The 10,266-nt window shown below is 42.1% G+C and overlaps 1 protein-coding gene across 1 annotated transcript; it reads left to right on the top strand.

Annotated features, from left to right (window-relative positions):
- The first annotated feature begins 2,886 nt into the window (after positions 1 to 2,886).
- On the top strand, positions 2,887 to 9,757 carry rnf10 (ring finger protein 10). The gene is made up of 17 exons (XM_026187757.2): positions 2,887 to 3,453; positions 4,094 to 4,278; positions 4,392 to 4,597; positions 4,680 to 4,770; positions 4,875 to 5,059; positions 5,316 to 5,452; positions 5,563 to 5,717; positions 5,950 to 6,075; positions 6,199 to 6,439; positions 6,548 to 6,681; positions 6,783 to 6,900; positions 6,982 to 7,083; positions 7,167 to 7,304; positions 7,444 to 7,529; positions 7,612 to 7,669; positions 8,233 to 8,397; positions 8,516 to 9,757. Exons 1-17 carry the CDS (start codon positions 3,291 to 3,293, stop codon positions 8,587 to 8,589), a joined length of 2,364 nt encoding a protein of 787 aa, XP_026043542.1. The 5' UTR covers positions 2,887 to 3,290; the 3' UTR covers positions 8,590 to 9,757.
- The last annotated feature ends 509 nt before the right edge of the window (positions 9,758 to 10,266 follow it).

Here is a 10,266-nt window from a genome sequence, read left to right as displayed (position 1 = left end):
TGACATCACCCACTGGTTAGTGACGTCCAGAAAGATATACTACAAAAGTTCAACACAATGCTTTGCATTAGCTAAAAACCGCAGTGGAAGAGATCGGGTATCACAATGATGGCTATCAGCTGTCTAGGTTAAGGTGCGTTTTCTGCCTTGGGCTCTGTGCAAACTTAAACAAAAAGGTGCATTCAATGTGTCGTGACGGTGCACAAAATGATCCCTGTGAGCGCCGCCTATTCTAAAAAGAGATGTGGTCAGATGATGAGGATGGGGGAAAAATAGTGATAAAATGTAAAAGAACATGAAAAATACAGTAAAATACAAGACTTGCAAAAACAATGAGCTTAATGCTGCAGAAAATTGTTAGGTTTGAAATTTAGTGCACAGAGAGGTAGATTAACCTCCTAGGACCTGGCGTCCACATATGTGGACATCACATTTTGGGTTATTTAGACCAAAATACTCAATTTTGCTCTACAAGGGCCTGATATCCACTTACGAGGACATTATACTGCTACTGTTCTATCGAAATTTTAAACGAATATCCTCGTATGTGGCTCTCATTTTTCTTAGAAACAAAAATTAGGTAAAAAAAAATAATAATCTGGTAATTCGTTGTTTTTACATTCATCAGGTCCCAAGCAGCCCAAATATCAAAGAGAAATTAAAAATGCATGTCGTGGAAGAGTTCAGGTCTTAGGAGGTTAAACATTTTAATTTGAGTTCATTATTTTGATCCTGAGTACGCTCTCTGCCCTGCTGTTTATTTCGAAGGTGACGGCTGCAAGTTAGAGCTCTGAAGCTTAAAACTGGATCTATTTAAAAATAAAAGTTTCCATTGCCTGATGAAGAAAACACGAAGACTAGACTGAACAGGTATTCTTGGTGTGTGTTCTGTGTTCTAGTAGCTGCAATTTCAGCAGCGCAAAGGTCATCTTAGTGTTTTGAAGAGCGAGTGCTGGGGCTGAATGCAAACTGTGGACGGAGCATGCTGTTAGGCTAATGCCTTGTAACTGGTAAGTCATTAACCAGTGAACAAGCCTGGGCTAAATATCCAACTCCAAAACTGACCATGACTTATAAAATTAACTTATTGTTTCCTAAATCTTAGTTTCTACATTTATGGTCTTATGAGGTGAGGCCCCCACTTTTACCCCTGTGCAGTATCCAAGCTGCATACTTAGATTTGTAGACAAGGTCTTCCTGTGATCCCATGTACCCATCTGAAAACTAGAAGGGTTTTGTACATTGAAAATCTTAATGCCAAAACTTTGTGGCATTAAACACTTAAACTAAACTTTTCAGACAGGCATTTGGGTAATGTTTTTGGGTTCTGGTTTATTTTACTTGGTTAATGTGTCTTCATTTTAAAATTTAACTTTTTTGGAGAGGGGCAGAAACAAAGGCTATGACTAGTTTGAGGCCCTAGTTAAATTGAGGGTCTGCACCAAGGCCCAGTATAAAGGTAACACCAATTATTTACACCATCTGGCTCAGCTACTCCAGCTGACTCCATTAAAAAAAAAAGAACCCAAAACAAACAAACTATTTAAAAAACACGAAGTATGAAGAAAACAAAAGTATACTAAACTTATTTTATCACCCCAAATCCAATAAACTAATCCTAATCTGACATGGACGTTATTACTACGTCTCCCATGATCCCTCGCACGGGCCTCTTTACTAAACAATAGTGATGGGATTTCCCCCTCTTTTTTTTGAGAACCGGCTCTTTTGGCTCAACTCACTAAAAAGAGCCGGCTCTTTTGGCTCCCAACCGGATCTTCAGGTTGTTTTGTTGCTTTAATTGATTTATTATTAACAATAATATAAAATTGTGCACAAAATGAATTCCTAATGTAAAAAAAACCCTGTGGTTTTATTTATATGTTTATATATAAATATATATGGTGGCCCCTAGAGACAAAGCACGTACAAACTCCAAAGCAAGTACAAACTCCAAAACACATTTCTAGCGTTAACAGAATTTCCAAAACAGAGCTACCTAGATCACTTAAATTACACAATTGAAAGCATATGTGTATTGTTTGTGTATTTATACACAAGCACTCATATATATATTCAAATAATAAAAAAAAAAAAGTTCATTTACCTGTTACTACCACACACCGAATCCAGTCGCTGGTACTTCCTGGCTTGTGTAGCCACTAGGTAACAAAAGCTCAACACTGCGCCTAGCATCCTGGAGCACTTCTGTTGTGTTTTGTACGTGCTTCGGGGTTTGTACGTGTTTTGGAGTTTGTACGTGCTTCGGAGTTTTTACGTGCTTTGTCTCTAGGGGCCACCGTAAATATAATTTTATTTATTCACTCCACATAAAATGTAATAAATAAATAAATCATATAATACAAAACCAAACTATTCACATTTTAAACTTTTAACTATTTAAAATTTCAGCTTTTTCCTTTTAAACAAATTTAAAGTGAAACAACACAAAACACTGCAAACCACAACACAATTAAATATAAATTAAAATATGAAAACAAAAAGAAGATGCACATTCTCTGTCATATGGGCCTACATGAATAAACTATCTGAATCCTTTATCATCTGCAAATGAAAATAGTTGTGGATGATTATTATACCTTTCTAATGTGACGTTGTTGTCCCTGGCTCTCTTTTTCTCTGGCTCTGTTCCTGTGCTACTGCGAGTGCAACTACCGCCTCTCCCCACTCTTCCCAGCGCAAAGCACAAGCCTCGCGTGCGGAGTGAAGCGGAAAAAAGGGCAAGAGAGAGAGGGTGAGAGAAAGAAAAAAATAACCCATGGCTCCCAATAAGGAGTCGGGTCTTGTCGTTCACTTCAAAGAGGCGGCTCTAAGAGCCGTTTCGTTCGCGACCGACACATCACTACTAAACAAATCGGCAGGCAGTACAAGAAACATCCGGGTCTCTCAGGTTCCTGTCTGGCGACCCGTCGCCATTAGTGCAAGCTCGTTTTGAAGGATATATTTTTTTGGCTAAAATCTCGGAATTTTTAGGTTTTCCAGCTTTTGGAAAACATTTATCGCCTTGTTAAGGGCATATTGTTTCCCTTAGCGAGAAAAAATCCTAAATTCGGGGGGTCTTGGCCCCGCGTGACGATTTTTCGTCCTCACTTCCAACTGCTCCGATAACTTGAGACGCCGAAACCGTGTCTCTTATTTTTTCTCGGGTTTGTTTTATGGTCAAGATGTCGCCGTGATGGGGTCTCCGCGTTTGACAGAAATGAATCAGGGCCTTCGTCGCCTGACCCGCACTCACTGCAGCCCGCTTTCCTTCTCCGTTTTTCCGTTTTATGCTAGAGAGCTCGGCGGCTCTCTGCCCGGAGCTCGGCCTCAACACCGTTCACTGCACGGAGACAAACATGGAGAAAAACCCCAACAGCAGCAGCAGCACCAAGGTTCCGCCCCGTTCCAGCTCCACAGGCCCGGCACCGAGCGAATCTAAACCCAAAACAGGTGAACACATATCAGGAAACGGCATAAATATCACATGAGGTTGCCAAACACATTGTGTGCTCTTGTAGCTAAACACCCATTGCCCTGTGGCCTGTTGGGGCCTAGCCGTACTGCAGAGGTTGTTTACCTTGTATGGCTAAGGACCTGATGTAGCTGTCAAAACATTTGACCCACCAGCTGTCACAAAAGTACCCGATATTTCCATCCAGCATTGTTTTACTTATTTTTTTATGACATGATGACACATTTCCGCTACCAATCAAAAGCTACTAATGTACGTAAATAAATATTTAGTTGTATAGTTTTCACAAAACTATTGTGTTTTCAGATGCATGAAAACTGGTATTTTGTTTGCTAAATCCTGAAAAAAATGCACTGAAAATCCAAAACACACGAATTAAGATGTGCCCTAAACAAACACCATTGAACTCTGTAAGAAACTGTATTTGCACTTTCTTTATATGGGGTGGAAATGTGCAAAAGGCTTAGTTTTTACCTACAGACTCAATTACAGGAGACTTAATCTACTGTTTTTAGACATCGGGTCTTTCACATTACAAATCAGCTTGAATTGTGATGTTTATAAATGTTTCCCCCCTAAGGCTTTTTTAAAAAAAAAAAAATTTTATTTGGATTTCAGAAGGTAAAAATAATGGAGGCTCCAAGCGTTACAGCCGCAAGCGTGAGCCCTCCTTTCCTAAAGCCGACAGTTTCCCCGGCCCTCGCCGCACCAATTCACAGAAAAGCAAGAATTTTGACAAGAGACCCCCTCAGAGAGGTGGAGGACGACAGTATGGAGTTACAGGTGGAGGACGACGTGAGGAGGTGCGTGTTTCCAAAGGCTGATGTTGTACTGACCTCATTTAGTGGTGAGAAAACTTCAGCAGTTCCTTGTTGACATTCATTTGGTCAATTGCGATCAATCCTCGTGTCACCAGGTAGCAGAGACGCGCCGGGCCGAGTTCAGCCCGGCTCAGTTGGCAGGACCGAAAAAAATAAGCCTGAACCACCTGCTGAACTTCACTTTTGAACCCCGTGGAGGTAACGGTGGCGTCGGAGACGGAGGCCACTCCTGTTGGGGCCGTCGAAACAAATGGGGCCACAAGCACAAGCCCTTCAACAAGGAGCTTTTTCTGCAGGCCAAGTAAGCGGCCTCCCAAACGAAAATGATTCTGAATGCAGAGACTCGATGTTTGGGATTCATCTCACCTTTGTGTGTGTTGCAGTTGTCAGTTTGTGGTGACTGATGACCAGGATTACAAGGCTCACTTCACTGATCCAGACACCCTGGTCAACTGGGACTGTGTGCAACAAGTGGTGAGTTATCCTCCGCGTTTTGACGGGGAAGTGTTTACTTAACTACCAATATTTAATCAAATGAAAGCACGTGTCTTGACAAGCCATTTCTGCTCATTCTGCAGCGCATCTATAGCCACGAGGTGCCATCGTGCCCCATCTGCCTGTACCCTCCTGTGGCAGCCCGCATCACCCGGTGTGGACACATCTTCTGCTGGCCGTGCATGCTGCACTACCTGTCTCTTAGTGACAAGAGCTGGTCCAAGTGCCCCATCTGCTATGAGGCAGTGCACACAGCTGACCTGAAGAGGTAAAACAGAAGGAAGCAAAACATTGCTATCTGTCTAAAGGAGAAGAGGAGTTACTCCCCCCCCCCCCCCCCCATGGCTCATTTAGACATCATAATTCTTAGTATATACAAATGAGTTCTTTGCTGCTTGCTTACCTGTGAGCCCTGTGCCCTCACAAGTTCTCCTGCTACATGGAGATATTAAAACAGGTTCATTTAGTTTGCGCAGGGTTTTTCGGTTTGTTTGGTTTTTAACCACTTGCTTGTGTTGTTGCAGTGTGGTTGCTATGGAGACCAGACAGTATGTGGCTGGTGACAAGATCACCATGCGCTTGATGCGAAGAGAGAAGGGGGCTCTGGTGGCCCTGCCTAGCTCTCAGTGGGTGAAGGTGGAGGAGCCTGTTCGTTTTGGAGGCAAGTCTGTGCCAGTTTTATGGACAAGATCATTTTTCACTTTTAAATTCATATAAGACTTCATATAAGTTTAAAGGTATTTTTAAACTCTGTTCACATTTATTTCATAGATGCATGTTTGAGTCCATATTCCAAGCTGCTGCTGACCTCCCCGGCACAGGTCCTGAACCTGGTGGCAGAGGAGAAGGGAATTCTTCAGGCTCAGCTTAGCCAGGAAGAGGACGCTCAAGGGTGCTTCATCCAGAGCGCCCTTTGTCTTTTACAGGTAAAGCTACGTGCACATCTTTGGCAACTAAGACAAAACAACATAGACATAAATAATGCAATAGACAAAATAAAGTGAAATAAGCGCATTTAATTTGTATGAATAAAAGTTTTTTTGCTATGCCGCTAAATCCATTTTCTCTTGGGTGTTTTGTTTGTTTGTTTGTTTTGTCTAAGGAAGCCAAATAAGCAGTTAACTGATGATGTCTTTATCTGTATGTGTTTGTGATTAGGAGCAAGAGGAGAAGCTTCTGGAGCAGCAGAAGGAGAATGCAGACAGCCTCGACTTGTCCTCTCTGACTATGAAAGAACCTTCTTCTCCTGTGGAAGAAGGGGTGACTAACATCAGCAGTGCCAAGGTGAGTCTAAACCTTCTTTACCCTTTTTCACATTGTTGTATCTCTGGTGATGGGATCAAATGTATCCTATTTGCGTGGTCCTGGTTATGGTTTTTTATCGCCTCTGTCTTGTTTCATCTTTAGCCCGTGCTGCAGTACGCCTCAGCATTTGATGACGAGGTGGCAGAGTTTCCGGAAGATGCTGATGTAGAGCTGCCAGGCTTTCCCGAAGCGATTCTAGAGAGTGTGCTGGAGGAGCCTCCTGCAGCTACAGGGGATTCCACCTCAGAGCTCCAGCTTGAAGAGGAGAGCCCGGCCATCCAGGCAGAGTCAGGCCGGCCCTCAGCCAGTGTGGTGCCTGGACCTTATTACTATTTCTACCAAGGTTGGTGATCCTCTGCTCCACCCATCTACCCAGGATAAAATTCCTGCCGTAATATGTAAAATTTCCTCATCCCTATTTTTTTCCTGCTTTCCATTTTTCTCTGTCAAGCTGACGACTGCCAGCAGATGTTCCTGCATCCCGTGAACGTGCGCTGCCTGCTACGTGAATACGGCAGCTTGGAGGCCAGTCCTGAATCCATCACCGCCACAGTGGTGGAGATAGTGGGGCAGACAGTCACAGAGGTCAGCAAACAAAGAAACAAAAGACTGACGTTCTGTTGTTTAATGTAGTTTTCATTTAAGTCAACACATTTAGTTTATTTATCCCCCTTTCCTTCTTGCAGGAGATCCGCCGCCGGCATCGCTATCTGGCTCATCTGCCACTCACGTGCGAGTTCAGCATCTGTGAGCTAGCACTGCAACCACCAGTCCTGTCCCAGGAAACTCTGGACATGTTTGCAGGTTAGAACACTTAAAACTTGTTTTAAGGGTTTTACTGTAAAGGTTTCTCAGATGAAATAAATCGTCCTTTAAACCTTTTAGATGACTTGGAGAAAAGAAAACGCCTGAGGCAGAAGAAGGCGAGAGATGAGAAACGCAGAGAGAAGCGAATTGAGATTGAGGAGAACAAGAAGCAGGGTAAATGTAAGTATACCTGAAAATTACACCTTTTATATACCTCATATTTTGAAATTGAGGTCCATAGTACTTGCATTTTCATTCCCCAGATCCTGAGGTGCATATTGGACTGGAGAACCTTCAGCATTTCCCAGCATTCGGCTCTCCACCTCACAACAGCAGCCCCCCGATCCAGCCTGACTTCACCTTTGCGCCTCCTTCGCCCCTCAGCAGCAGCCCTTCCTCTGGTAAGATCACCCCTTCCATCTGCCATTTTTTGATAAGAGTTTCCTCCTGTCAGCTGCCTGTGTGGCTTTTGGTGATAAACGCCATGACACACATAAATTTTTTTTCTTTTTTTTTTTTTTTAAACGTCTGTCAATTCAGATGGAATGAAATTCCCAAGTCTGAATACGCCGTCACCTGTCGTGGGTAGTGTGGAGGATGAGTCCCACTGCATGTCCTTTGCACAGGTGTGTGTGGGAACAGTATTCTTTGTGACTTAAGTGGTTGGCATAGCTCAGCAGTGCTTTAATAAGACTGTTTCCTGTGTAGATGCTAAGAGATGGGAAAGCAAGAGCTGATGCTGGGCCCAGGATCACTCCAAAGAAAGGTAATGCAGGAGTGTAGATGTTATGGTGCCTTGTTTGTTACAGTTAAGCTGTAAATGTGAATAATGTGAAATCTCACAGTTAAAATGCCAACTCCTGTTAAAATGAAATTGATTAGAGGTGCCTGGTTGGCTCGTGATAGTAGCTACAGCAGTAAGCTTGTATTTATGGGGTGCAGTTTTAGTCTGCTTTATAAACTGATAATACTTGAGCAAAGAGCCAGATAATGTACCCATGTTGTCATCAAAGGGTTTGTCTGCCTACATCCGCTTACAAGGTGGAATAATAGAGTCACACAGTTTTTGCTACTTTTATTTAAACCCAACTTGTCATAGGAGTAAAATCTGATATATTGAACCTTGGCTCAGAATAAAACCCCAGCCTCATCATTTCTGTTTGTGCTTCCTGTCTATGTGGTTATATCAGTTGTTACAAATTGCACGTACCGAGTGGGTGAAAATAAGCAAAGCTTTTTGTGTTATTGTGCCTTTCTGGTAAAACCAGTTTTTGGAACTGCAACACCCAGAGGTTTCCTGAACTCAATGTTGTGCCTTGTACCATGCAGATAAGCTGCTCGCTCCCCCAGCAGCAGACAGCGATGGCGAGAGCGACGGCTCAGACCGTGTCCCAGTGCCCAACTTTCAGAACTCCTTCAGTCAGGCTTTAGGGAAGGCACTTATGCAGTTGGACAGTGGTCCAGTTTCTTCTCAACAACCTGTGGTTGAACCAGGTCAGGAACCTCTGATCCCTCACATCTACTTAGCCGAAGCCTGATATTTCTGACTAGACTCATTGTTTGTTCAGAGACGATCACACGCTCACTCCCGTCTGGGATTTTTCTCTTTCAGATGAAAAAGGAGGAAAAAAGAAGAAGAAAAAGCAGAAGCTTCTATTCAGCACATCCATGGTTCACACAAAGTAGACAACACTGAAGTTCATTTAATCATATTGTTTCTCCCCCACTGCTTGTGTTTTCAGTTTCACGCAGATCTTTCTGGAACTATAAGCTATGGAAAAGGATTTGAGTTCATGCTGCTTCAAACATTGTTCCACTGGCTTCATCACCTGTTCGAGCTGTTTGTCTTTCCATCGGTTTAACTTGCATTTCTGTTGTACAACAAGGCCAAAGCTTTGCACCATCATGCTCGTGTCACAATGAAAGCCTTATGAGTCAATTTAAGTTAACATTCTAAGTATGACACATGCTTCAGGCTTATGTAAGTTCCATGTACTTGAGTGCATCATGGGGTCTATTGTAGGAAACTGCCCCATAGTGTTGCGTCTTTGTCCTTGTTCATGGCATTAACATGTGTTTTTGGTGATCCAATCACAAGTTGGCTGCCTGAGTATGTGTGTTCACACATGCGGTGCTAAGAGTGCAACGTGTACCCAAGATGTATGCATGTGCAAGCCATTAGACCCATTACTAATATAGACAGGGTAATTTGAGGGTGCTTCATACTAGAATAGCAGTCAGCCAGCTGCAGGTACGTTACACCTTTAAAACTTTCCAGGATACTCAGCACCTACACATTATCAGTCTGGAACTTAAATACAGAAGGCAGCAAGTGAGTAAATCTTTCAGTGTTTATCACAGGTCAGTCTTGGGATAGCTCTTCATATGTATAGATTTGTTGGATTGCCAGAGTCAAAGCTCTAGTATTAATGCCAACATTATGCCTACACATTAAGTTCTAATGTCAGGAAGTGAAAACACAGTATTGTGTAAAAGATATTAGTTCTGTAGGTTCAACAGGACTCTTGATATATTCTGCCTGGATAAACATGAATAGCACTTTTCTTGTCATTCAGTTTCTTCTTAATTTCATCTTCTGTTGTAGGATGTTTACTCACTTTTAACATTATTTCCCCAACTTTTATTTCAGTGTTGGAAATGTGTGAAGTTAGAGAATTATTGGCTTAATGAGTGCTGGTGAAATGAGAACAAGTGGATTTGATTTTTTTTTTTTTCTTTTTTTTTTTTTTTTTTCCCGAGGGTTCTTTAATTCACCTTTAATTTTGTCCAAGTTTATAGACTGGTAAGCATAACTAGTCTGTTGCAAATAATAATAAAAAGATGCACAATCAAAGAACTGGTTGTTTGCTACACTTCTTTACCCCCCTGTCTGGCAAAGTGAAACTCTGAAGGTGACTATCAAATTAGGTCAGTTCACACGATCTTATTAACGCAGCACCTTTTTTCTCCACAAGAGGGCAGTCTTAGTCCACCTGATCTGTGTAATAAAATTTAAGTTTTTGTATACTGACTGCAGTCAAAGCTTGGTTAAGAATAGTCTGAGATCAAATAAATGCATAATGCATCTGAAGTTCATGAATTATGCAGATTTCTTTATTCAAATAGGTGTCGCCATTCAAACAGAAAATAACCAGTCAGCTTTTTAAAACAAACAAACTGATGGTTTGTGCTTTTAAACATGGGAACGGGTAATTAATGCCATAAAGTTGGGATGGAATAATATTTTCCCGAGCACATCCTATACTCAGGTTCGTATCCAGTTAAGTTATCCACATTCATCCCGGAAGTTTAAGTAATGCATATATATGTATGTGTGTGTGTGTGTGTGTGTGTGTGTGTGTG

Source organism: Astatotilapia calliptera, chromosome 12 (genome assembly GCF_964374335.1).
Source record: "Astatotilapia calliptera chromosome 12, fAstCal68.1, whole genome shotgun sequence".
Lineage (NCBI taxonomy): Eukaryota > Metazoa > Chordata > Actinopteri > Cichliformes > Cichlidae > Astatotilapia > Astatotilapia calliptera.
Note: the sequence above shows the minus strand (reverse complement) of the source record. Positions and strands in the feature narration are given on the sequence as shown.

What these genes read in the sequence shown, in the direction of transcription:
- rnf10 (XM_026187757.2), top strand. Translation starts at nt 3,291, where the DNA reads ATGCTAGAGAGCTCGGCGGCTCTCTGCCCGGAGCTCGGCCTCAACACC. An exon ending in CACACAGCTGACCTGAAGAG is followed by an intron (nt 5,060 to 5,315) that starts GTAAAACAGAAG and finishes GTGTTGTTGCAG; the next exon opens with TGTGGTTGCTATGGAGACCA. An exon ending in ACTGCATGTCCTTTGCACAG is followed by an intron (nt 7,530 to 7,611) that starts GTGTGTGTGGGA and finishes TTTCCTGTGTAG; the next exon opens with ATGCTAAGAGATGGGAAAGC.